The sequence below is a fragment of the Perognathus longimembris genome, chromosome 1 (genome assembly GCF_023159225.1).
Source record: "Perognathus longimembris pacificus isolate PPM17 chromosome 1, ASM2315922v1, whole genome shotgun sequence".
In the NCBI taxonomy this organism is placed as follows: domain Eukaryota; kingdom Metazoa; phylum Chordata; class Mammalia; order Rodentia; family Heteromyidae; genus Perognathus; species Perognathus longimembris.
In genome coordinates, this window is record NC_063161.1 from 96,904,880 (window position 1) to 96,932,334 (window position 27,455).

At 44.4% G+C, this 27,455-nt stretch overlaps 1 protein-coding gene across 1 annotated transcript; it reads left to right on the forward strand.

Moving 5' to 3' along the window:
* The first annotated feature begins 248 nt into the window (after nucleotides 1–248).
* Klf9 (Kruppel like factor 9) lies at nucleotides 249–27,202 on the forward strand. The gene is made up of 2 exons (XM_048332752.1): nucleotides 249–1,783; nucleotides 25,358–27,202. The coding sequence occupies exons 1-2, from the start codon at nucleotides 1,279–1,281 to the stop codon at nucleotides 25,585–25,587; spliced, it is 735 nt and encodes a 244-aa protein (XP_048188709.1). The 5' UTR covers nucleotides 249–1,278; the 3' UTR covers nucleotides 25,588–27,202.
* The last annotated feature ends 253 nt before the right edge of the window (nucleotides 27,203–27,455 follow it).

The window sequence follows — 27,455 nt, forward strand, 5'->3', positions numbered from 1 at the left end:
CCACACAAAATACACAAAGCTCTATGTCCAGTTTCCACTACAAGCTATGCGCGTTTACAAGTGCGGAGCGCTGGCTTTCGGAACGCCTTTCTGATTGGCCAAGCCGATGCCAGTGACGTCAACCAACTTACTTTTGATTGGAAGGCTGGTTGCTGGGACTGTAGCGTTTGCAGGAAGTCACTTAACTGTTTGCGGGCTGGAAAGTCGAAGCTGAGTTGTCTTTTTAATTTTTTAAATTTTTTTTTAATCACAGGAACAAGTGCAACTGACTGACTAGGGGAGATGGGTCCCAAAGCCCCATAAGTTGGAATTTGAGCCCGAAAGCCTGACCCCTCCCCCTCCTTGGGACCAGGAGCCCCCACCACCCAGCGAAGGGGAGCGGCGGTATCAAGCCAGCCTCCCGGGTGTTACCCTTTTAAATGCCAGCGTTCGGGGCTGTCGGGGCAGCACGAGGCAGCGGAACGGAACAGTCGGATTGGCCCGCACGCCTCCGTTCTAGACGCACCTCTCCAGCAAAAGGCCCTTCTGACTGGCGGGGCGGGGTGGGAGGGGGGAGAAAGTAAACAGAGTTGAATCACCCTCCCCAATGGCCAATTGGAGGGGGTTTAGATTGTGACGTGATGGGATTCTGCGAAATTGTTACTGAGCCGGAGAATGCCGGAACGGTGCGGACTGGCCGGAGCTGGGGCTCAGAAGCCGTCAGTGGAGTGGAGGAAAAGTGTCTCTGAGATCCGGCGCTGCGTCCGGCCCTGACCATCCACACCTCAAGGTGTTCGACTGAATGTCCCGGAGTTTTGGCTCGACGGACCAGCGATCGAGGGCGTGTACCTCTCTTGCAGTTTCCTCTCCCTGCGCCTCGGGGGCGTTTTCAGTCGAATAAACTTGCGACCGCCACGTGTGGCATCTTTCCAAAGGGGAACCGGCTTGGAGAGCCGGCGCGCCCGTCGGGGAGGGGGATCGCGCCCGGCGCAGGGCAGGGCAGGGCGGCGGCGGCGGCGAGAGGCGGCGGCGGCGGCAGCGCGAGCGGAGCCCCGGGGCCCGTGGATGCTGCGTGCGGAGGCGCTGCCGGTTACGTAAAGATGAGGGGCTGAGGTCGCCTCGGCGCTCCTGCGAGTCGGAAGCGCCCGCGCCCCCGCCCCCTTGGCCGCGCCGCGCCGCGCCGCTGCTTAGTCGTCCGAGGCCAGGGGCCGGGGCGAGCCGAAGCTCCGCAGCCACCGTCAACTTTGGCCGCGCCGCCACTGCCGTCGCCGCCGCCTGGGGCTGCTGGTCGCTCGCACCATGTCCGCGGCCGCCTATATGGACTTCGTGGCTGCCCAGTGTCTGGTTTCCATCTCGAACCGCGCTGCGGTACCGGACCATGGGGGCGTTCCGGATACCGAGCGCCTGCGACTCCCCGAGCGCGAGGTGACCAAGGAACACGGTGACCCGGGGGACACCTGGAAGGATTACTGCACGCTGGTCACCATCGCCAAGAGCTTATTGGACCTGAACAAGTACCGACCCATCCAGACCCCCTCCGTGTGCAGCGACAGTCTGGAGAGTCCCGATGAGGATCTGGGATCCGACAGCGACGTGACCACCGAATCTGGGTCGAGTCCTTCCCACAGCCCGGAGGAGAGACAGGATTCTGGCAGCGCGCCCAGCCCGCTCTCCCTCCTCCACCCCGGAGTGGCTGCGAAGGGGAAACACGCCTCCGAAAAGAGGCACAAGTGCCCCTACAGTGGCTGTGGGAAAGTCTATGGAAAATCCTCCCATCTCAAAGCCCATTACAGAGTGCATACAGGTTAGCCGCGCCGCCTCCCCCCCCACCCCCCCAGCCCTCCGGGGTTGCTTAGACCTTTGGCCCCGGCCAGCGCTCCCGGGGCGCACTTGGCCCCGGGACGGAGAGGGTGCTTTAGAAAAAAGAAATCATTGGGATAAGATGCTGTTTAATTCTTTCACTCTCTCCTTTAATGCTTCCCCAGCTTCTAGAAGCCCCTCACCCGCCCGGGAGCTTTAAACTCTGCCCGGCTGGGCTGGGTGGTGCGGTGCGGTGCTGTGCAGTGTGCGTGTCTCGTCTGGGTGCAGGGCCTGCCCCGCCCCTGGGCCGCCCCGCCCCTCCCCCGCGCGAGAGTCCGCACCCCTAGACTGTGGGGCCACCCCACCTTGGAAGGAGCTTAGACGGGAGGAATCCGATGGTGTATCTTTTTATTTCCCTCCCTGGTGGGGTTGCGACGAAGTGGTGGAAACCCGGGGTGGGGGGCCTTTCCATGGAGCCTCTCGGGATGACTAAGGCCTCGTTTAGCTGGACGCTGGCTACTCTTCAGGGCTTGCCAAGGTGGTGTTAAATTTGGCCACGGAGTCCCCGGAGAGGTTTAAAATAACACTGCTTCAGGCAGCAAGGGAGTTTGATCAAGGGATGGTTGGTGGTGGGTTCACTTCACCACTAAGTTCGCCTTCCTAAGGCACGGGTTTCAGCTCTGTCTGGTTTCCATGTGACTTAGGTCGTGACTTCGACCTCTAAGTAGATCTCTTCCGGTGGAGGTGTGGTCCTTGCCAGAGGTCAAGGCTCCCTAATGGATGTGGGGTGGCTCTGGGTGCCAGGTACCTGACTGTTGATGGACAGACCTCAACTGTGTAAAACAACCTTTGGAGCTTGCAGGGAGTTTAGTCTGCCCACTCTGTTGTTTCTAGTAAACATGAACTGGAATAATTGGCATCCATCCACTTGTGGACATGTCTGAATGTCTATAGGAAGGTTCTGTTAGAACTGCTGTTTCAGACCTGGTTTTCTGATAACACAGGTTTTCTCCCTGTGTCTTGTAGCTCTTTTTTCTTTTTTTTGGAAAGGTATTGTCAGGTTTTGAAAAAGTGACCCTGGGCCTTTCATTTCAAAATGATATTCTGTTGAGAATTTTCCATCTTGTTTTGCTTTGATTTTTAAAAGACAGGCTATGTAGCTATGCCTCCCCCCCACACACACACACACCATCCCTTTGGAAGAGATTCCTGTGGAGGTGGCTGCTGGCATGGAAATAAATCTGAATTTCCTCCGTGATTAATGCAAAATCAGGTTCCACTGGGGATCAGCCTTGAGGTTGTCACATGAAAAACAGCAACTTTTAAAGTTTGTGTCTATGAGGTTAATGAGAGGCATGTGCCCATTTTGAGAGATGTGACTTTTAGTATGGCTCTGGGGGTGAAGCAAGAGTGTGTTAATGGAGGGTGTTACTCACCAACAGCTGTTGGGCGGGCCTGGCCCTGTCAGCCATGTTCCCAGAGTTCAATTGCTCCTGTCCACCCGCATTGCCACCTTGAGCAAAGGCATTTTCTCCTTCAGGGAACTGCCCAGTGGTGCAGCTGGGGAGGCCTGCAGTGCCTTAGGGAGCTATAGAGCCTGTCTGATTCAGGAACAGGAGGGTTTCCAGCAGTCTGGGGCCATGCAGCTGAGTGCCTTTCCCAGGCATTTATAGAAATGGCTGCTTATGAGTGCGTGCATGCGTGCTGCTCTTTAATTCTCCATAAGGCAAGTTGGCTTAGCTGTTCCAGGAGAACCTTTTACACAGTCGTTGCTGGAAAAAGAAGTGAAAGAACTGTTTGTTCTGCTTTAAATGCTACACTCATTCTTTTGACACTAGTGAGATGGTGATTGCAGAGGTTTTACTTATGTTGGGGTAGGGGAGAGTGGCTCTATCATCCCAGGAAATGGTTTTACGAAACCTTTAGCTTCTCTAAAATATTGGCAGAAGAATAAGCCTGATAAATAAAAAACCAGTATGTTTCATACCTCTGAAGTTTCAGTGAACTTCAACTTAGATCTAGTTTGGGATGGGTTAAAAAGCTTCCTGATTTTGTTTCTGCTGATTCCAGAGAGTAGACACAGAGATAGCATCTTGGAATATCTACCTTCTGTAAAGATCTCAAGATCCTTGCCACACCCCCATGCTCACTGCGCCTCGCCAGTTCCCAGGAGAATCTCCTGCTAGCTCGTTTCCTTATAGAGCCTCACAGCTGCCACTTCCATGGACCAGCAGCTTTAGAAGTTGAATCATTCTGACACATTTTCATTTAATCCAGGGCAGCCCCTTCCATAGTGTCCTGTGAGGGAAGGCACAGTGGAGACTGACTGAGCTGTCCTTTGATTTGTGCTGCTGTTTCTTAGTGCTAAGAGACGAAGCAAGGTACTCGGATTGAGAGTTTACAAACTGGAGGCCTGCTGCTGAATTTGCTTTGCAGATGTGTTTGCTGTGGCCAACATAGGGTTTATAAAAATTTCATTGCTTACCAGCATCTAAAAATCAGGATATAAGCATGAGTCCAGATTTCTGGCTTATTTGGGGGGAAAAAAAATCAAAAGATCTGGCAGTAGTGCTGGTAACAATTGGTTTGGTCAGCTTGCTCACTATTCAGGTGGGTACCTTTAATTTAATGTAATTGCTTTATTTATGGGCATTATTTGTGAAGTTTATTAGGAAAGGAATACATTTGCATTATATCAAAAGCAGATTGTCTGTGGGGTGAGAGTGAGCAAGGTCTCGCTTGTGGCCCAGGATGGCTCTGAGTTTGAGATTCTCGTACCTTAGTTTCCCAAGTGCTGGGATGACAAGATGTATGCCACCATACTCAGTTCAGTGTCTCTTTTAATCATTTACATGGTCTCTTTTGACATTTAGGTTTGCAATCTCTAATTTGAGCCTCAGCTTGCTAAATGACAGTATAGGGATGCTAGTCTTAGCTTACAGGTTCTTGTGTACAAACCTCAGTGGTAGTTTGTTCTCCTTATGATATTTGTATATTTTATTGAGATGCTTAGACTTTCTGGCTGAAGGGAGGAACTACACAATCTCCCACCGGAGAAGCTACCATCCACTACTTAGAAATGAATTAATTCTTCAACCATTACTGGCCAACTCTAGCTCGCCTTGCTTATACAGGTGCCCAGGTTGCCCTTTGCCTTTTGCTTTCTACTCCCCTAGCTTTGAAGTCAACTATTTGATTAAGCAGAGTCTAGTGTCATGAGATCTGTGAAGAGAACCCCTCTCTAGGGGCAGAAAATGTAGCTCATTGCATGCCCAAGGCTCTAGGTTCATTCTCTGCACCAGAACCAAAACCAAGTAGGACTAGATCCAAGTCTTGTTCACTAGGCCCATGAAAAGCATTGACCTGCCCTTGCCACTTTCTCCTCTCAGCCTGAGTGGAAGGGAAGTACTATGGTAGTCCTTAAGGAAGTATGCTTTGCCCAGTTCCTTTCCCACTGCTCCCCAGGGTGATGTGGAATGATATTTCACACCTGGCATGCTTCCTTAAGTTGGATTCATGACTAAGCCTGAAGGGGGTTTGCCCAGGTAACTGCTTCTCTACTTTTTTTTCCATTATCTCTCCCCTAAGGAGACTTAAGACAATTTTCCATAACTGCCCAACCCATCTCCCATGAAATTTTAATACCACCACAACATTATTGAGCTATTTATAGACTATACCCTTTTGCAAGGCCACAAATCATTGTAATAGGTAAGATTGTTTATACTCACCAAAGAAGTAAATTTTACCCCATTGGGGGTGGATGTCACCCCACCTGTCCCCAGTGAGAATGTCTAGACTCACAAGTGACAAGTGTTCTGTTAGAGAGAAATGACAATAGAGGATAGCAAAGGATAGCATGCAGACAACTCAGCTTAGGAAATATGTTCCTAAGCTTGCATGGGTTTGCTTTTGGGTTTGAGAGAAGAGATGAAGATTCCCTTGAGTCCAGAGAAAGATGGCTTTACAGCTCTACAGCCTGGGCCACACCAAAAATCTCTCCTAGGGAAGGAAGACTATGGCAGCTCTTGTTCTTAGTCCCAGATGTGGAAGGACCATTTCCTATATTTCCTCGTGTGTGTGTGTGTGTGTGTGTGTGTGTGTGTGTGTAATAGGACTTAAAGTAAGGACCTTACACTCTCACTTGGTTTTGTCTCTGAAGACTGGCACAGAGGTTAAGCCACACCCACTTAAGCCATACCTCTACTTCTGGCTTTTTTCTGGCCAATTGGAGATAAGAGTATCGGACTTTTCTGCCCAAACTGGCTCCGAACCATGATCCTCAGATCCCAGCTTCTTGAATAGCTAGAAGTATAGTCATGAGCCACCAGCGCCCAGCCTTTTTTCCTCATTGCTTTCTTGTCCGCGTCTATCTGCTCTAACACTGGCAAAGCAGTGCCTTAGCTTCTCCAAGGCTGGCAGCATGTCTGCTTCTCAGCAGAAAGTGCAAGTGGAGTAAAATTGTAGTGCACACAGATCGCTTCCTTGACTTTCCTCCCAGAACCTCTGTGGATAGTGAACTGGGAAAGGAGAGTGGGAGTGGAAACTCTGGTGGGGAAAGAAGGTTCCAGATAAACAACACCCTCTGAATGGGGATATCCCATTACTTTCAGACACAAAGATGGAACTTAAGGGAGTGGAATCCTTGGATTTGGGGTCAAATTTACATTCCTGTCTCACTTGCTGACGTTTATCCCAAGAACCAGTCATTCTGCATAGTCTGTGGGAAATTCCCAAGTTGAAATTCCCAGGGGAAAACATCACATGATGTATTGGGAAAGCAGCTGATGACGGTCTTCCCTAATAAGTTCATTGAGAGAAGTGGGAGGATGATTTCCCAGAACTTACTCTTTCAAGAGCCCCTCTAACCACAGACAGGCGTGATCTGATTAGAATCTGCTTTCTAGCCCAGCAGTTGAATTTCTGAATGCCTTGTGATCATTAGCATTCTTGATTAGAAAAAATAATAAAACACACATTTCTGCTGTTCTTGTTAGTCAATTTCCAAATCTTCCGGATGTTTTTTTTTGTTTTGTTTTCTCCATTCCCCCCCCCCCTCCTTGTCTGTTCTCAAGTTTGAGCAAAAAGCTTGCATCATGCAATGCTTCTACAGCTAGAAACCTCCCACACACCTCACCTCCCACCCTTCCCTAATGTTTCTCTAGCAAACCCAGCGCCCACTGAACAGAGTAAATTAATGCCTAGTAATTGGTACAAAGGCACTTTCTGTTTCTATGCAACACACACACACACACACACACACACACACACACACACACACACACACACACACAAATCAGAGACAAAAAGAAGAAGGCGGAGAAAGAAAGCAGAAAAATCCATACATGGTTAAAAAGGGAGTGATCCTCCATCAGTGGTCCTGGAGAAGCCTGATTGGTTCCACATTTTGCTGAAATTTAGTCCATAGGTAGAAGCCCTTGGTGAAAAGTTATCAGTATCAAAAGAATGGAACTTGGAAATTAGAGGTGACCTTGAGATGTCATCTCATCCATCATTTTGTCTGTTTAAAAAAAAACAACAACAACATGTACTCATCCTCTCAATGAGATGGAGGATAATTTTGTTTAAACATTTTGGAGTCTTGGGAAGAGTTGGAAACAGACTGCCAGGACTTGAGAGCTCTCTGTCTGCTATGGCTGGAGTATGAATCTGGGCCTGTCCTGTCATGTCTCAGAGCCTCTTTCCTCAGCAGCACACCAGGGCCCAGGGACCCGGAAGGACTTTCCAAGCAGAGGACGCTGAAGCCTTTCACTTTCGGCATGTTTCAGTCAGTGCAGGCTTAGGAGCTCTTCCTTCATTGTAAATTCTTTCCCTGTGTCCTCCTGATGATTTTTAATCTGTGGTCCACTTTTTCTTTTTTGCTTTCCCTTTAACCTGAGCTGCTTCATGGAATTAACCAAAGGGGGCAGAGGTAGTTATTCAGCCATGGCTTTTGCCTTTTGTTACCAGAACATGCTGAATCTGCCCAAAACAGGACTGAAGAAGGTTCCTGCTCCTCCCTTCCTGGAATCTAGTGGAAACTTTGATACCTTTCTGGTGCATTAAGGCCAAGAGTAAACATGTGTCTGGTCCTGGCCTCAAGCAGTCCCCTCAGCAAATAATGGGTCTAATGCCATTATTCATGAGTCCAAGATCCCCAGGAAGAAAATAAGCATCCATTTATGTGAGGTCTTCCAAGGCATTATTTTGCATTTGTGCCCAAAGCTTCTTTGTGCCAGTGAGTGTGCCTGCAGGGTGCTCATTTCTTTGTAGTTTACCACCAAGCATGCTAGACTCTGCAATCCTTAGATGGAGATTGAGAATCTGGACCTAAATCTAAAGGTTCGAGAGCTACCAGAAGCAGTTAATTCACCAGTTATGGTCTTACACGGAACTACATATCCTCAGCCTCTAAATCTTTATTTTTATTTTTAAATAAAATGGAGAGGGCCAGGCTAAGATGACTCATGTTTGTAATCCTAGCCACTCAGGAGGCTGAGATCTGAGGATGGCAGTTTAAAGCCATCCTTGGCTAACAAGTTCTTGCCAAGTTCTTGGACAAGGCCTATCTCTAATAAACTACTCAGAAAAAGCCAGAGGCAGCACTATGGCTCAAGTGGTAAAGCACTAGCCTTAAGCAAAAAGGAAACTTTGGGACAGGGCCCAGGCCTGAGTTCAAGCTCCAAGACAATCTCTAAAAAATTAAAATAAATAAGTAAATAGAAATAAAATTAAGAATGATCATAAACTTGAACATGGGAATGGAATTCATTCCTGACTTACCAGAGCGAGCTTTTTTAAAAAGTGAAGACATTATTGGAATAGATTTAAAAAGGGAGAAGGAGAGCTTGAGCCATACAAAATTAATGACCAGCTTTTGATAGCAGGACACAGTATTTTATGGTCAATGAAGTGTGACCCTTATTTTTGGAATTGAACCCCTATCTTTGTGGAAGCGAGTGACCCTGGGAGGACTTGAACCCAAATGGGAACCAGTAATCAAGCAAAGGATGAACTTCAAAAGCCTGCTGGGAGATGGTGGTGGTAGGCATTTTCATTCTAGAAGGAATCTACAACTCTTCCTTCCTCAAAGAAATGGGATAGATGGGGGACTTCAACATCTCTGTCTTCCCAGGATTCAACTCTGCTAAGACAGCAGTCAGAGAAAGAGTAGGGCTTGAGCTGCTCGTTAGTGACCCCAAGAGACCAGTCCACCCACCCTAGCAAGCTTAAACTGCCTTCATTCCAGTGGCAGTAATAGAGAGGCCAAGAGCACCAGCTCTCAGCATCCCCCAGCTATAGGTGGGTTTAAGTCCTGCTTTCATCTAATAGCACGGCAATGTATTCCTTGGAGCCTCCATTTTCTCATCTCTAAAATGGAGTTCAGTCATAATATATTCATGAGTTGTGAGGCTTATTCAGATGAGATATTGAAAGCATTTAGGTACTATTCCTATCTGTTTTGTGTATGTGGCCCAAAAGCCCTTGTGATTCCTGGAAGTTTTGCTTACAATTCCAAATACATCCATTATCTTAAATCTGATTGATTGAGTGTTGTGCGTAAAAAAGCTGTGCTACATGCTAAGAGACACTGTGGATTTTGTGAGCAATAGCAATAACAATAGCATCTAATGTGAATGATGTGTTAAGAGTCCAAGCTACATGGTTTATTTAAGGGTCACGTTAGAACTCAGTAATCCTGGACTGGGATGTAGCTCAGTGGCAAAGCACTTGCTTAGCAAGTGCAACATCCTGATTTCAATCCCCAGTACCAAAAAAGAAAAGACCAAAAAATTAATTAATTAATTAATTACAACTTAGCAATCTTATATGAGAGAATGGTACTATTATGCTTGTTTTGTAGGAGGAGGCGCATGAGTTAGTCTTGTCCAAGGGTCTACTGGAATTCTCTGAGCATGTTTCTATGTACTAAGAGTTGTGCATGAATGGCTGTTGCCCTGGGCCCCAGCATTTCTGCCAATGCGAAGAGACCAGTGTTTTCCATGGCTTCCTTGGATTTAGCCCCAACACTTCTCATTTTCAGCTGTCTACTTGGTGTCTTCGTAAGTCTTGTATGAGGCTGTTTTCATGAACCTTAATTAGGAAAGTCAGCATAATCTTGGACTCTGACCATACTTACTGTGTATTTACCATAGCAACTTAGAAGTTGCTTCCATCCAAGCAGAAAAGAACCCAGTTTTGAAACCATTGCTCTGTGAGGACTCTTGGATGCAGGCAACGGGATTCAAACTTGAATAGGCTCAATAAAAAATAGAGCATTATGTGTTCAAGACACAGACCTGCCTGTGAAGGCTGAAGCTTCAGGCCTCACGGGGCTCAGGTGTGACAAGCCTCTCTATGGATTGGCCTTGCTGCTGTTTTCTCAGGTCTCATCTATATGTAAGCTTTCTGGACGATTCTAGGATGGCTTCAAACTTGTTAGATACATCCTGCCAGTTTGGCAAACCCCATAGAAAAATAGTGCCCCATTCCCAGTGCTTCTAGCAAAAGTGCCAGACTTTAAGCCCCATGAAGCTCAGGTTGGGCCCCCCTACCCTTCTTTCATGAGGCTGAGTCAAATGCAACCACCTGGGTGGTTGGGTCAAATGCAACCACCTGGGTCTAAAGGCATAGGATTATCAGCTAGAATTTCAAAGATTTGAAGCGCGCAAGGAGGGCTGCAAAAGGAAATTGAAGGTATGCTATTTCTTACCTAGACGTAGAGATAAATGCCAGACAGGCAAATCTAACACCTATGCCCTCAGCAGCCCAGTTAGACTCACAAACCATGTATTCCAAAGAGCAGCTTAACAACATAGGTGACAAAATGGTATGACAATTTTTCTCTAGTTCGGAGACTGGAGAAGTTGGGCCGTTAGTGAATGGATAGAAGTCTTCGCAGTTAACTGATATCAACAAGTATTACACCTCTGGAGGTCTAAGTCCAAAAGCTAAAGGCCTTACTTGGGAACAAATTTTAATAGCAGCAGTGAAATCTTTGAAGCTATTCACTTGATCTTAACTCTAAACTGTTCATTGTGATGCTCATATTTACGTGAACCCTTATTACCCTATGTGCTGATAGATAAAGGTGCAAACTCTACAAAGATGAGCTGTTTATATGGTGGTTCCTGTTGAGATTCAAAAGCCTATCCTCTGTACACAGTGCTCAACAAAAACACCCTAATAAATATATAAGGCCAAAAGTAAAGCTTAAAAGTAACTTACACACCACATGAAAGTGACTTAAATCCCTAGGTTACCATAATTCGACTGTAGTTTTGTACTATTATGGTTTTACTGAAAATAAGTACAATGAAGTCAAGTGTGGTGATGCATGCCTGTAATCACAGTACTATAAAAGGGCAAGGCCAGAGGATCATGAGTTTGAAGGCAGCTTAGGTTACATAGCAGGACTCTGTCTCAAAAAGAACCTCTTCCACAATGAACAAACAAGCAAATAGCTTGTCTTTATAGTTGCAAACCATACCTGTGACCAGCCACAAAATGCTACTCTGGTGAGCTGAAGCATCTGCCCCAAGCCTTTGCCTCAAAACTTCCCAGCAGGAGTTGGGAAGGGGAGGGGTATTCCTTTAATCTTCCCAATATCCCAATGTGGGGTAAGGGAGTATGCTCCTAAGTTTAAAAATGGTACCCATGAAGGTTGCATTCCTTTAGGCCCTCTGGGAAAGTGCCTTGGGATGTTCCTTCATGGCAGGCAAGAGCTCAGACCTACACTTGTGGTCTTTAGTGATAAACACTAAACCACAAGAAGTCACGGCCTTAATCCACTCAGGAACTCCACTCAGGTTAAAGCTGTTTCCCAGTGGCTCCTGTGGCCATGAGAGGGATTTGTGACCATGGCAGCCATACCCCAGTCCCAGTAATGTGTGGAACACAGAAGGGAAGATTGGAAGTCGGTGCTAGAAAAGTAATACTTGCCCTTGAGTCCTCATGTGGGATAGGACTTAGCTGGTAGGTAAGAGTGGGCATCTGATAATCAGGCTCTAGTCTCTCCATTTCTTCTGTTGAGGAACAACTTTATTATCTTGGCAGTTTAAGGCTTCTCAGTCACCTCTATTAAATTTCATTCACCTTGGGGTTAAAAGTTCACAAAATCAGAATTATCATCCTGATGTGGGCTCCTTTGCCTCTCTTTCTTTGGGGAAGATCTCTTAGTTGGTGGGCAGGGAGCTCACCTATGGTGCAAGTGGCACTGCCATCCTTCTTTCTTGGTGATGGGAAATGGCTGCCATGGGTCTGCTTGTGTTCCCTCTTCACATGCTGATTTTTTTCTCTGCTCAAGAGGGCTTCCGCATGAGGCTCCAGATGTTAGAAGCCAGACACTGCAACACAGTTTTTCTCCAGTGGTGTTCTCCCAACAGGACCACATCGTTCTTCTCCCTTCTCTACATTTGGAAGGGAAGACACCTTCTAGGCGAGCATGGATGCATGACCCCTCCAGTAGCAGCTATCCCACTTGTGGAGGACTTCCTAAATGGGGGTTTATTTAAGCTCTAGGGGTGACATGGAACAGATAATGGTAGCCTTTCCAGGGGGTTTCCAAAGCCTCTCTCTACAGAACTGGACACTTAAGAGACTTTTATGTCTGTATGGATGCTTCTCTACTTGGACAAACCCATTGTACACTGAAAATTTAAAAGTGCACATTTGACCCAGGGAACATCATAGCTCAGTGACACAGAGTACATGTGTCCTTTTTTTTTGTAGCTAATTCTAATTGGATATGGACTTTCCTGCCTGGGCTGGCTTCAAGGATCTGGCAATCCACAGATCTCAGCTTCCTCAGTAGCTAGGATTACAGGCGTGAGCCATCGGTGCTTGGTGACTGCACTCTTGAGATCTGCAGCTTTAGCATCAAGGGAGAACTTGTTAGAAATGCAGACTGAGCAAATTACTTGCCTCTTGCATTGGTTTCTTTTGAAACATAAATCTAGAACTCAATAGTCATAAAAATCACCCCCAAATCCTATGGCTAAAAGAATCTGTGTTCTTGAAGTCATTTAGTCATGAAGTGCTTATATCTGGTTCAGTGTTCAGTGCTTAGAGGATTATTCATTATTTATCTTTCCCAGAAATGACAGGACAGAGGCAGAACTACTGCTGGTTTGGGAACCAGAAAATCTGGGCCTGATCTTTTGGGGCTCTGGGACTCCCTGTGTGTTTGGTAAGGGCCTTTGGAGAATGGATAAGATGACATTCAATCCTCCATTCTGACATATCAGTTTTTAAAAATCAAAGTATACCAAGAGGAGCTCCTTCTTGGATTTACAAATGCCCACTTAGGGCCAAATTTCACTCTACACTGCTTCCAGCCAAAGACAAAGGCCATATACAGGCTAAGAATCTTATGTTCACCCTCTTTGATTAGCAGTCAACCAGGACCACTGGAGTTTGCACTCAGAGACTCCATTGAAAATGACATGACACAAGCACCAGGTACCCAGGCTTGCTGCTTCCACAGTGAAGGTACTGAGTGAGGAAGTGCTGTACAGATGTTATACAGATGTTACCTGCACCCATTTCCTGTTTCAGGCTCTGCCATGAAGTACAAGCTGCTTCCCTTTACAGAGATATACACAGGGACCAGGCAGTAAAAAAAAATTAAAAAAAATTCTCACATCCAAGCTCTGTAGTGGCTTAGCAGAATCAACAAATAAAACATTAAAGGAATCCGAATCACAGGGATTCAGGAGCCACTGCAATGGCGTTCGGGATTATTTTTTCTTTGCCAACAAGCTATATTCCTCTGGAAATTTACAGATGTAGCAATATTCCCCATGAACAGGAGGAGGTTTTTGATTTCTTGACTTTTTTTTCTCATGGTATTGAGGATCAAACTCAGTACCTTGCACATACCAGGTAAGTTCTTTACCACCAACCACATACTCTGCTTAGTTGCGGTTTGAATGCAGAGTTTATCCAAATGATTTATGCAGAGATTGTGGGACTCTCTGTACCCAGGGATGGTTCTGCATGTGAGGATGATGGAGAATGGAATAAAAACAACTGTTCAAGTTTGTATCTCCAAGTCTATGTTGCTTTTCTGTGGGGGAAGGAGACCAGATGGTTATGAACAGCAGGGTTTCTGAGGCATGGGATCTGGAGTGGCCTGTGTAGGTTGCATGCCCCACCAGCCTGGTTCACAAGGCATGCTTTCTTGGCATATGACCTTTGTATTTCTTTACCATTTTATCACGCTTGCCTGTCCTTAGCAAGGACAGTCCTTCCTTGCGTAACCTGTCACTACTGTTTGTAAATCTAACAGGAAGAAAGGAAGGAAGGAAAGAAGGAAGGAGGGAGGGAGGGAGGGAGGGAGGGAGGGAGGGAAGGAAGGAAGGGAAGGAAGGAAGGAAGGAAGGAAGGAAGGAAGGAAGGAAGGAAGGAAGGAAGGAAGGAAAGGAGGTAAATAAGCTTGGTCCTGTCTGTTCTAAGGGCCATTTTCATATGGAAAAAGTGAGAAAAGAAGCAAAGGAGGAGTGAGAAAACAGATGCATGTTCAGAAATTTTCTCACTTTCTAACAATTTGCTTGAATACAAAACAGAATGACTCTCAGTTCTTGGCTCCTGGACACCTGAATGTCCTAATTGTCCTAATAATTTCTCAGTAAAAGGCAAGTGAACATCGATCAAAATGCACTGTGCTCATAAATTGCTCTGTTGAATGCCAACTCCTGTATACAACTACTTAAAGATAATAAAAGTATTTTTGGAAGTTAAATCATATATACCCTGCCCCCATGTAGGATATTATTTTTGTCTGAGAGAGGGTATCACTACGTAGCCAAGCTGGTCTTAAACTCACAAAATTCTTTTTTAGCATATTAATTTTTAAATTAATTTTAAAGAACTTTTTCTTATCGAAAAATCTGTACTTTTTTTGATGCCACTACCTGGGGCTTAAACTTAGGACCTTCAGGCTGGTGCTCTGCCACTTGAGCCATACCCCTACTTCTGACCTGTTTGCTGGCTAAGTACAGATGAGAGTCTCAGGGACTTTCCTTCCAGGGCTAGCTTCAAACTGTGGTCCTCAGATCTCAGCCTCCTAAGTAGCTATGGTTACAGGTGTGACCCACTGGCACCTGGCTTTGTACTCATGATTTAAAAAGAAAAATGAGAAAATATTGGGGGAAGAATGCAGAAAGAAGTTACTCTTTATGTCCTCACAGGTAAAAAAATCATTCATATTTTGTATACAGTCTTCTAGGGTTTTTTTTCTTTCTGCAGATGCTCACACATGGATACAGCAGACCACATGCTGCCATTCTCACTTAGCAGTAGATACTTCATACCTTTTCATTCCATTGAATATCAGTCTGGCGCCATATTGACAGGTACATATATACTCTTCCACCATATGGACCCATTATGCTGTGCAAAACCAGCTGCTTATTCTTGTGCATTTCAGTTGTTACAGACTTCTAATTCTTATAAGCAATGTTGGTACCCCTGTATCTTTTCCTGCCCTTATCTACTTATTACCAAATTATTATCAGAAATTACTCCCAGAAGAATATTCTCAGATGGCTCTGGAAAAAGTTGAGTCCCAATTCTCCCTTAGTGGTGGTAGGGACAGACTACACTATTTCCACCATTTCCACAGATTATTTTACCTGTGTCTTAATTGGCAAGTTTTGAGTACTTGTGAGCTTGAATATATTTTTATATTTTTCTGTCTATCTGTGTCTGTCCGTCCATCTGTCTGTCACTTTCTTTGTGTGGTACTGAGGCTTGAACTCAAGGCATTGGGTTCTGATTGGGCTTTTTTTTTTTTACTTACAGCTGGCACTCTACCACTTGAGCCATGCCTTAGTTATGACTTTCTTTTTCTTTTTTCTTTCTTTCTTTTTTTTTTGCTGATTAATTGAAGATAAGAGGCTCTTGGATTTGTCTGTCCAGACTGGCTTTGAACTGTAAATCTCACACTTTCCTGTGTAGGCTGTCTTTGAACCATGATTCTCAGACGTCTGCCTCCTGAGTAGCTAGGATTATGGGCATGAGTTCCCCGTCCGCAGGTGCCATAATGATTTTATTTTACATTTACACTTATAGTCCTTTTAGAATTAAGTGAAAAACTATAAGGTAGGGGTCCAGATTTAATCTTTATTTTTTAACCTGGTGCCTCTTGTTATCTACAGAGTTAAACATTTTCTGCTTCACTGATTTGAAATACTCATTAAATCTCTGTAGTTTTTTGTTTTGGGTTTTTTTTTTTGTTTTGTTTTGTTTTGCTTTATTTGAAGCTCTGCTTGGCTTTGTCTTTCCCTGTGCTGGTAGCTCAGTATCTTAATTATTACAGATTTAATAATACATTTTAATAACTAATATTACAAGTGCTTGCTTATTATTTGTTCTTTCACAAAAGTGTCTTGGCAAGTTTGGCATATACTTCCAGATGAACTTCAGAAGTAATTTTACGAAGCTTAAGGAAATGAAATTCTTATAGTGTGTGTTAACTTCATATGTGTGTTGGCATAAATGTGTCATATTTGCACCGTAGAGTCTTACACTTTAGCAGCATGGGAAATCTTCCATTCTTCCTCGTGTGTGTGTGTGTGTGTGTGTGTGTGTGTGTGTGTGTGTGTGTGTGTGTATGTGTGTGTGCTGGTGTGCTCATCCTGGGGCTTCAACTCAGGGCCTGGGCAATGTCCCTGATCTGTTTTTGCTCAAAGCTAATGCTTTACCACTTAAGCCAAAGCTCTGGCTTTTGGTGGTTAATTGGAGATAAGAATCTCATGGACTTTCCTGTTTGAGTTAGCCTCAAATCCATGATCTTCAGATCTCAACCTTCTGAGTAAATAGGATTACAGGCGTGAGTCACTGGCACCCATCTCTTAATATGCCGGAGAATGTTGAGGAAAATATATTGTATTTCCAAAGTAGCAAGTTATTCTAGCTGCAAATAATTCTTATTTCACAGCTTCCTTCTGCTTGCCATTTACTTCTTTACCTAATTGCTCACTGTTCATTTCCTAAACAACATTTTAATGATAGGAATGGATATTCATACTTTGGCCTAGGGGCTGGGGATATAGCCTAGTGGCAAGAGTGCCTGCCTCGGATACACGAGGCCCTAGGTTCGATTCCCCAGCACCACATATACAGAAAACGGCCAGAAGCGGCGCTGTGGCTCAAGTGGCAGAGTGCTAGCCTTGAGCGGGAAGAAGCCAGGGACAGTGCTCAGGCCCTGAGTTCAAGGCCCAGGACTGGCCAAAAAAAAAATATATATATATATATATATACATACTTTGGCCTAGACTTTAGTAAGAATGTTACCTTTCTTTTACTCTTTAACTTGCCAAGTATAGATGTTAGATCTGCATTTTTTAATCCTGTTAAATAATTTTTCTTAAAAGTGTTTCATTAGGAATGGCTGTTGCATTTTATCAAATACTATTTGGCAAACGTATGTACATGTTAGCCTGTTAAAATGGGGAATAAAATCAATATGACTTTCTAATATCAAATTTATCCTTTTACCTGTAGAATCCTAGCTGGTGTTTTCTTTTTCTTTCAAAAACATTATTTTACCTCGATTTTGTACCTGTCTGTGTAACTATGAGTTTTAATGGGCATTTTTAGTTATTCTGTAAGAGAGACCTAGTTCTATTAGGGGTGTGTGTGTGTGTGTGTGTGTATGTGTAAAACCAGGTTGGTTTGTTTTTGCCAGAAGCAGTGGAAGTTTTTTTGTTTTTTTGTGTGTGTTTTTTTTTTGCCAGTCCTGGGCCTTGGACTCAGGGCCTGAGCACTGTCCCTGGCTTCTTTTTGCTCAAGGCTAGCACTCTGCCACTTGAGTCACAGCGCCACTTCTGGCCATTTTCTGTATATGTGGTGCTGGGGAATCGAACCCAGGGCTTCAAGTATACGAGGCAAGCGCTCTTGCCACTAGGCCATATCCCCAGCCCAACAATGGAATTTTTTGATTCTGTCTTTTTAACTTTTCTGCCTTGATGAAGGTTAGGACTTTCTAGGTCCATGTTGAGAAGACCTTTGTAAGAAAGAGGTAATATTCGAGATGCAGGCCTCTCTGACCACTTACTGCCTCACGAGCAGCCTGCCTGAACTCAGGAGACACTCAAAGGCTGAGTGCATCCAGGGAGCAAACCCTGAACCTACGAAGAACTCCAAGAACTGCATCCTTTTTGTCATAGATGAAGAAATCACCTGCACTCTTTTCGAGATTTTTTTCTCAAGAGCATGCGCTGCACTCAGCATCAACTGGGTTGTTCATCTACTTTCCATTGCTGTGACAAGCCAAATACCTGAGAGAAATCCACATACAGGAAGAAAGGTTTATCTGGGCTTAGGGTTTCAGAGGTTCCTGTCTTGGTTGTGTAGCTAGATTGCTTTGGGCCTATAGCAGCATGGTTTGTCATGGCAGCAGCACAGAGTCAAGGGGCTGCTCTCCACATACATGGTAGCTAGGAAGCAAAGAGAGAGGAAGCAAGTGAGGACCCTATATCCCCTTCAGAGACATGCCCCTATGACCTAACTTCCTTCCACTAGGTCTCACCTCCTAAATATTGTACTACTTCTCAAACCAGGCTATCATCCGTGTATCAAACCTTTAACACACATGTCTTTGATGAACATTTAAGATCTGAACTATAATGTCTACTTATTTACCAGTAAAGAGGAAGCTCCTTCTCAGCAAGTTCTCTGTAGGCCAATAGGCCTGCTCTACCTCTCTCTTTTAACCCTGTATAGGCCCAAGAGAATTTTGAGACCTGATCTATCTTTGCAGAGAAAGCCATTTACACATTTTGTGCAGAGTTCAGTAGCCTTTTTGATGGAATTTATTTTATCCTCTGAACAGAGTCTGTCAGTACGAGGTGCTTAGCTTGTTGCTGAAAGGGGCGGGGAGTGGTGTATAAATAATGAGAACTCTGAGAAACTTGTGCTGTTAACAGCTCCGCTCCAGTAAGGCAGAGTTTATTGTGTCATTGCCTCTGGGTGTGTTTTCCTGTGAAGGCCAGAAATAAAGCATTGGCACCAGCTTTTTTTTTTTTCTCCTAGGAGGATGGTAACTCTCATTAATACTAAAGATAAGTGGAAGAAGTCTCTAAGTGGTACCATGTGAGATGTTTGGTATGAAGAGGGCTGACCAATTCCCCTTTGGACCTTTGCACTGAGTAGAAAGAGGGAAGGGAACTAATTTGGTTTCCCTCTGGTCTGTGGGATGAAGGTCAAGTCACAATTTCATGGGCTTCTCTCTTTCTCCTCTGTACATCATCTGTGTTCCCATTCAGCCTCTCTCTATGTGATTTTCCCATTCCATACTTTCTTAGTTGCAATAACATCTCCTCTCTTCTTTTCTTATCTTCTCCCTTCCTTTCTTTTCTTCCTTCCTTATTCTCCTCTCTCTCTCCCTCTCTCTCTCTCTCTCTCTCTCTCTCTCTCTCTCTCTCTCTCTCTCTCTCTTATTTCTTGCTATATGGTCATGTTATATGGCCAAAACTGTATTTGAACTTGCAATTCTCCTGCCTCAGCTTCCCAAGCTCATTGGGTAACACTCTACTACTGAAGCAACATCCTTAGCCATTTCATTTTATTGCTGATACTTTATTATTGTTTCTCACTAATTACCACGATGGAATATATTACACAGTCAGTTGTGTGCAAATGCCACTGAGCAAAGAGATGTGTGTGTGTGTGTGTGTGTGTGTGTGTGTGTCGGGTACATGTGCAAATGCGCTAGTCCTGAGGGCTTGAGCTCAGGGCCTGGGCACTATCATTGAGTTTTTGTACTCAAGGCTAGTGCTGTAGCACTTGGAACCACAGCTCCATTTCTGTCCTTTAGGTATGGACTTTTCTACTTGGACTAGGTTTGAACTAGGATTCTCAGATCTCAGCCTCCTAAGTAGCTAGGATTACAGGTGTGAACCAATGGCACCCAGCTGGAAGAGTTTTTAAAGAGGAACAAATGATAGGTTCCCAAGAAGAATCTGGCCTGCACACCCACAAACAGCACTGGCTGTGACTGTGCTTCTTAATTAGAAAGTGTCTCTCAATGGAAAAGCACTCATCAGCTGACCATGGAGTCCACCATGACTTGTGGCCTGAACACCTGACATTTTACACATTTTATTATGTGTCTGGCTTATGAAGACATTTGAATTTATAAACTCTGTGTGCAACCTAACATTTCAGAAGTTCAAATCTGGTTAAGATCAGCAGTCAGCCAGTCAGCCAACCTTTTATAAAGTCCAGATAGAAACAGTCCCACCTTTGTGGGTCATACATTCTCAGTTATAGCGGCCCAACACTGCTATGGTGGAAAGAGTGGCTGTAGACAGTACATGAACCCCAGTGAGCTGTTTCTAATACAGTTTTATATATGATTATGAAACCTTATTTTTGTATATGTGTTCCAGTCCTGGTACTTGAACTCAGGGCCTGGGTGCTTTCCCTAAGCATTTTTGCCCAAGACTAGCAATCTACTATTTGAATTCCACTTCCAACTTTTTGGAAGTTCACTGGAGATGAGTCTTATGAACTTTCTTGTCCAGGATGGTTTTGAACCTCGATCCTCAGATCTTAGCTTCCTGAGTAGCTAGGATTACAAGTGCGAGCCGCTCATCAGTATGCCCTGATCATGAAACTTTGCATCCAGCTTTCTCATGCCATGAGATATTCTTCTTTTTTATTTCTTTTCAACGATTAGGTCTTGGCTCATGTCAGGCAAATGGACTATAGTTTGCTAACCCCTCGTTTAGACAACTTCTGGCCCAAAGTGCCTAATGCTTTTACAGAGGATTCCAGAAGAATCAAAATGATCCTTGGGCTTTTACACTAGCAATTCATTTCCAAGCAGATCTTTGTTATAGGCTTAGAAACTGTTAGCTTGAGTTATTCAAGCTAAGTGAGTCTAACAAAGGCTGTTCTTGGCTCTTGATTTTCTCCGTGGGTGTCCCTCCTTTCTCTCTGAAGCACTTCAGGGATGAAGATGCCAGATTAATGACAGCCTCTGGATTAGAAGCAAGGAGAAAGATCACAGAGTGATGATGAGCTATGGCTAAATCCTGATTATACTCACTCTCACTTTTGTTTTTCTTTCCTACTGTACTATGGTTTGATCTCTGAGCCTCAAGTTTGTTTAACAGGCCATACCCACTACCATTGGAGCCATACACCCTCAACAGTCTCGCTTTAATTATTTTTCAGACTAGGTCTTGTGCTTTCATCCTAGGCCAGATTTTTTTCTTTTATTTCTTTTTGTCGGTCATGGGGTTTGAACTCTGGAACTGGATGCTGTCTTTGAGCTTTTCAGCTCAAGGCTAGTGCTCTACAACTAGAGCCACAGAGCCACTCCTGTTTTCTGGTGGTTAATTAGAGATAAGAGTCTCACAGACTTACCTGCCTGGGCTGGATTTGAACCACAGTCCTCATATCTCGGCCTCCTAGGTAAGTAGGATTACAGGTGTGAGCCACCAGTGCTTGGCCTGGACTGCCATCATCTTAATTGTGCCTTCCACATATCTAGGATTATTTATAGGAGTGAGCTACTACTTCTTGGATTTATTAGAAGTCATGATCCTAACATAGAGGGAATGTCTCTTCCTCTATAATTCTAGCCCACAGCAAAATGCTTCTCCAGTTTGTTTCTCCCCACGGTGGACATAGATCTCCTCAGATAAATCAATTCCTTCTTCTTAAAACTCAGTTGAAAGACACAAATGTATGAAGTAAACTATATGACCACACCTCCAATAAACCACTTCTGACAGTTTTTGGCTACTAATAAACATTGGTAAAATACTGAGTTCTGCCTTTTTGGGGGGTGTTGGGAAGGTAGTAGTTGGTGCAACAAGTGTCCCTTTCTACCTAAGATGGTCTATCAAGTTCTGGGATTATAGAAATGTGATGCCATGCCTAGTCTTTGTTATACTATTTTTCTCGCCTTCATGTTATAAAGCAGTAGAAAGAGGGGTCCAAGAAGGAGATTCTTTTTCTCTTTGAAACTTATTCTATGAATTCTATACTCCATTATATTTTTCTTAGTATATTTAAAATATAGCATTTTTAGAGCATCCACCACCACCCCACCACCCCCATTGCCTCTGTGGAGTTAGAAAGGACTTCGCTGCAATCTAATTCTAGAATAGCCCAGAAGTCTTCTCCAGGAGTTTTTGTTTTGTTTTGTTTTTTGTTGTTTTGTTTTTTGCCAGTCCTGGGGCTTGGACTAGGAGCCTGGGTACTGTCCCTGAGCTTCTTTTTTTTTCAAGGCTAGCACTCTACCGTTTCAGCCACAGTACCACTTCTGGCCTTTTCGGTTTATGTGGTCCTAAAGAAATGAACCCAGCTTTGTGCATGCTAGGCAAGCACTCTACCACTAAGCCACATTCCCAGCCCCTTCTCCAGGAATTTAGAACATCTAAGCAGGTTTTGATTGCTATGACTGACCTGGAGAACAAAAAGATTAAGCATATCAGTGTATGCACACACACACACACACACACACATGCACATCCTATACATGCATGCACAGCCACCATTCTGTACCATTCACATTAGAGGATTCAACTGTAAATCAAAAACTCAGGAAAAGACCAGCTGTATAGATGTTTCTCCTTCTTGCCATCATTCCCTAAACACTGCAGTATAGCACATATTTAAAGAGCTTACCTTCTATTCGTTATACCCTATTAGGAATACTTACTTTGGGTTAGGTTTATAAGGTCATTTAAAGTGAATAAGATGTACTTAGGCTACATGCCAATATGCTTCACGATTTTCCATGAAGGACCTGAGCATCGTTGGGTTTTGGTACTCATGTAACAGGAAGTCCTGGAGCCCGTCCCCCACAGGTTCCGTGGGGATGAATATATGTAAGCTTGGACATTTAGTAAACACTGCAACATGAGTAAGACAAAAATCATTTGTGACATTTTCCTTGCCTCAAGAAGCTCAGCCTTATTGAGGTCATGACAGGCTGCTCAAAGTTCTGTCGCAGTGGGTACAGCGATGTTTATCCAATACAAGTTGCACAAGTATAGTTTTCAACTTCATGATTTTGTTTAAAGCATTGCTGTTGTTTCTTTCTGACTCCCTACAGGAGCAGCTTTGTACATCACTGTCCCTAGCTTCCATCAGCCCTAAGGAGGGACCAATATGCATTGGTTTGCTTTTCAGGCCAGGGTTGAGTGAGGGTTTATACTTCTATTTGTATGTAGGGACTCAATTGTTAAGGATTAACTCATTTTACCATATTGACAATGCCTGCCAAGATTGTTGTGAGAATTCGACCCATGCTTTGCTTGGAGACCAGCTTATGTAGTGATATATAGGCGATCATAAAGTTGATAGAATGGCTGATTTGGTTTGAGTTTACTGTTGTAGCTCATGAGCACAGGTGAGGACAGTAATGGGGCTGAAGAGAAGAGAATTTCCCCGTGACTTACATGTATCTTGCTGGACAGCTCCGAGCCTCTGCAGCTTCTTGCTGGCAGATTCCAGGAAGGCTGGAATAGGAGTGGGGAAAAAAAAATCGTTCCTCACATCTTCCAAAGGCATGTTTTTGGAGAGTTCTGTGGAAACGGGGGCCTGTGCGTCGTATGTCTACAAAGCAGCTGCTTTGGGCTTGCTTGGAAAGGTGTGAAGAGTAGCTAGCCAGTTCCCGAGCAGGGTGTAGACAGACTCAAGAGAGTAATTAAGGTTCTCATCTGAACAGGCTTGTTTTGAGTTTTTCTTTTTTTGCTTGTATATGTGCTTTCCATTCACCTTGGTCAGGATTGGGCCCTTAATGCTGGCCTGAGCATATCTTGCAGGGAGGGCTTTCCTACATTCTATATAAATAAAACAGGATCTTCTTGGTAGCCTAGGTTGGCCTTGAATTCTATTTCTGTCTCAGCCTCCAGGGCACTAGGATTGCCAGTGTGTACCACCATGGTTCTGCTCTCTTGTTGTGTGATCCTGAGCAAGTAAATCTGACCATCCATGTCTGCATTTTCTCATGTGTAAAATATAGGTCATTCTTTGCAGAGTATCCTGTGAGAATGCAGTGAGACAATGCACGGAACTCCCTTAATACGCGCTCTGCACTCATTTGACTCATTTTTTTTTGTAATCTTTTCCTTCTGTTGGAAGGAATATGGAATCAATTTGGATTGTTTAGTCTACAAAAGAGAAGATTGGCGGAAGACATGATAGCTGCTGTTGAGTATTTAAAGGGATATGATGAGGCAGAAGGAATCCATACTTCTCATGTTCTGACACTAATGACTTAGAATATGGTCCCTGCAGGAAGGTAGATTTCACATCAATAAAGATATGTGGTGGTGTTGCTTTGACACAGCCTGGCTCCCTCACCAGGTGCTGGGCTCCCTGGCACTGCACCTCCTACAGACAAATCCCCAGCACTGGAAATCTCAATGAGAAATGCTTATTCTGAGTGGGAGGTTGGTTGGACCAAAGGCCTCTGTTGTTTTCATTTCTCTTCTCTCTTTTAATTTTTTTTCCAGTCGTGGGGCTTGAACTCAGGGCCTGAGCACTGTCTCAGGCTTCTTTTTGCTCAAGGCTAGCACTCTACCATTTGAGCCACAGCACCACTTCTGGCTTTTTCTATATATGTGGTGCTGAAAATTTGAACCCAGGGCTTCTTGTATATAAGGCAAGCGCTCTACCACTAGGCCATGTTCCCAGTCCTTGTTGTCTTTATCTCTAAGACACCAGGCACTTTAATAAAGGACTCAGCCTTTGGGATCATGAGGAAACTCCTGAAACCAACAATTACAGAATAAAATCAGAAAAAAATAAGAATAATTTCTGAGGTATCCATTAGGTGTGAACTGCCAACCTCATTTGTTTAGAGAAGATAGCTCTTGGTGAAGTTTGCTAAGGCTGTGGTATCAAAGAGCCATCAACTGGTGGCTTAAACAACAGAAATGGATGATTTCACCATTCTGGAAGCAGGAAATTTAAGATCAAGGTGTCAGCTGTATTGGTTCAGCCTGAAGCCTCTTTCCCTAAAGATGGCTCCTTTCTCCTTGTCTTTAAGGGGACTTACCCAATTGCTTCTCAGTGTGTCTTAGGACACCGTCATTGGCTGAAGGCCTTCCCAAATGACCTTATTTAACCTTAACTACCTTGTTCAAGATCTGTTTGTCTCAAGACCCCTTATATACCAAAATCCTTAGATGCAACATTCTACATAAAATGTAAGTGATTTGCATAAAATGGACACCCTTCTAATCATCTTACAATTGTTTATTAGACCTAACAATGTAAATACTATATTAATAGTCATTACCTTGTGAATGTGGAAAATAATGACCAGACATTAGTCAGCACCTATTCAGCACACAGACATTTCTTGCTGGGGGCATCGCTCAGTCATCATCCACCCACCAGGCAAGCAGGAAGCCTTGTCTTCAAGCCCCACTCCCTCTGAACCAAGAGATATAGACCCAACTGTACAACCACATTCTGAGGTGCTGGGGTAGAACTTCCAAAAACTTCAATTAGGGGAGGAGGTGATCGCTGCAGTACGGCCTGTGATATGCTTAGCATTCTCTGATGTGCTCTTGACACTGTTCTGTCTCCTTTGCCCTCCCTGTAGGTGAGCGGCCCTTTCCCTGCACGTGGCCAGACTGCCTTAAAAAGTTCTCCCGTTCCGATGAGCTGACCCGCCACTACCGGACCCACACCGGGGAGAAGCAGTTCCGCTGTCCACTCTGTGAGAAGCGTTTCATGCGGAGTGACCACCTCACCAAGCACGCCCGGAGGCACACCGAGTTCCACCCCAGCATGATCAAGCGATCGAAAAAGGCCCTGGCCAGCCCTTTGTGAGGTGCTACCCACCACCAGCCAGGGAGGGATGGACCCCAGAAAGACAAAACTCCTCCCAGGAAACAAGATGGACAACATGGACACCCAGCCCCAGCAGAGGCATGCCCACCCACAGTGGATGTTCTCTGCTCCCTGGTCAATTATTTCTGATTTTTCTCCCCGCCCCCACCCCCTCCATTGTTTTGTTTTAAGGAAGCACATGGTAGCCTATGATCAAAGTCAACACGTGATCCCCCTTGCAGAGGCAGCTCTGAAACCCAGCTTTGACTGTGGGGAGGTAGGCAAATGCTTTGGGGGGGGGGGGGTGATTTTTTTCCCCTTCCTTATTTTCTTTTCAGGGTGGGAGGGGGTTTGGGGGAGAGGAGCAAGGCCAAGACTGGGGTCGAATTTTTAAAAGATTCACACTGGTGTACATATGTGACTGGGTGAGTTGATCCATGGCAATCACAGGGATTCTGGACCCTTTATGCTTGCTGTCTCTCAGAATTGTTTTCTTCCTTTTTAATGTAATGATGAGTGTGCTTCAGTTTGTTTTAGCAAAAACCACTCTCTTGAATCACATCAACTTTTTGAGATTTTAAAGAAAAGCAAAAACACAACAAAAAAAAATCCACGAAAACAACTCCATAGCACAGCTGTCTTTATGCAAGCAAGAGCACACCTCTTTCCGGCATGGTCTGTCATCTAAAGACTTGAAAACAAACCAAGTTACTTCCGGTCCATGGTAAGCAGAGTCTGACTTTGTACTAATCATGGCAAACCTGCAAAAAGGTTAGGCTAAGTACAGAACTTACATACCTTGCTTTGTATGAATTGTAATTTTTGAACATAAGCTGCACATTTATTTTCCAATGCAGAGGATGAATAAGTTAAATACATGTTTTGAGGATAGAAGCAGACATTCTGTTTTGGCACCACATTCTAATCTGCTTATTTTACACGTTTCCCTAAGAAATCATGGCAGAGATGTGAGGGCAGATACAACACAAGCTGAAGGAGAGGGTGGGTAGTGTTTTTTCAAAATACAGACAAAGTACAGTTTTAACTCTATGAACTCGTCTAAGGTTTCCTTATAACTGTCAGTTAACATCATCTTATACCACAATACCACTAAGAAAGAGAGAGGGAGTGAGCACTTCTAACTCTGTCCGTTGTTAATTGAATGGGTACAGAACACTAACCAGGCTTGGAAATGCCTGGGCTTTTTTGTTTGTGTGTGTGTGTGTGTGTGTTGTTTTTTGAGTGGGGAGGAGTGTTAGTCTATCTCCTCATGTTCCTATAAAACTTCCACTGTCAGGTACAAGAGTTATATCCAAGGAAAGGGAGCTGAAATATGGAGAAAAACAAAAAGGTGCCCGTAAAAGCAAAGGGAAAATACCACAGTGATTTCAGAGGAGACAGCAAAGTGGGTCCCTCTTGTTGACTGTGGGCAAATGAAATCACACCCCATCAAATAACCTCACCACCACAGGGTGAATCCAGGTGTCTACAGAGGCCTGAACCACTACATCCATCCACACTATGCCATTTACCAAGAACTTCATTTTGGCTTTTCCATGCCAGAGAAACAAACTGAGTTTGAAACAATAGTCACAACAAATGAGAGAGAAAGAAAGAAAGAAAAAAAAAAAAACCTCAAACACAGGGAGTCAGCAATGATCATGGGGAAAATGTTTACATTTTTTTTCTTCTTCAGAAATAACACTTTCTGGCCATCAAAACAGGGAGCTAATGGTGCACTCTAGTCAATCCATGTGCTAACAAATATGTGGTGTAAATGCAGGGTGCCCCCTGTACATGAGCTCCATTATTTCATCTAACACATGCTCACTTTCTATTCAGAACCAGGGGCTCCTGCAGGGGTATGG

Excerpts from the sequence above, each read along its gene's own strand:
- Klf9 (XM_048332752.1), top strand. The coding sequence starts at position 1,279 with ATGTCCGCGGCCGCCTATATGGACTTCGTGGCTGCCCAGTGTCTGGTT. Across the intron at positions 1,784-25,357 it reads CCATTACAGAGTGCATACAG|GTGAGCGGCCCTTTCCCTGC; the intron begins GTTAGCCGCGCC and ends CCCTCCCTGTAG.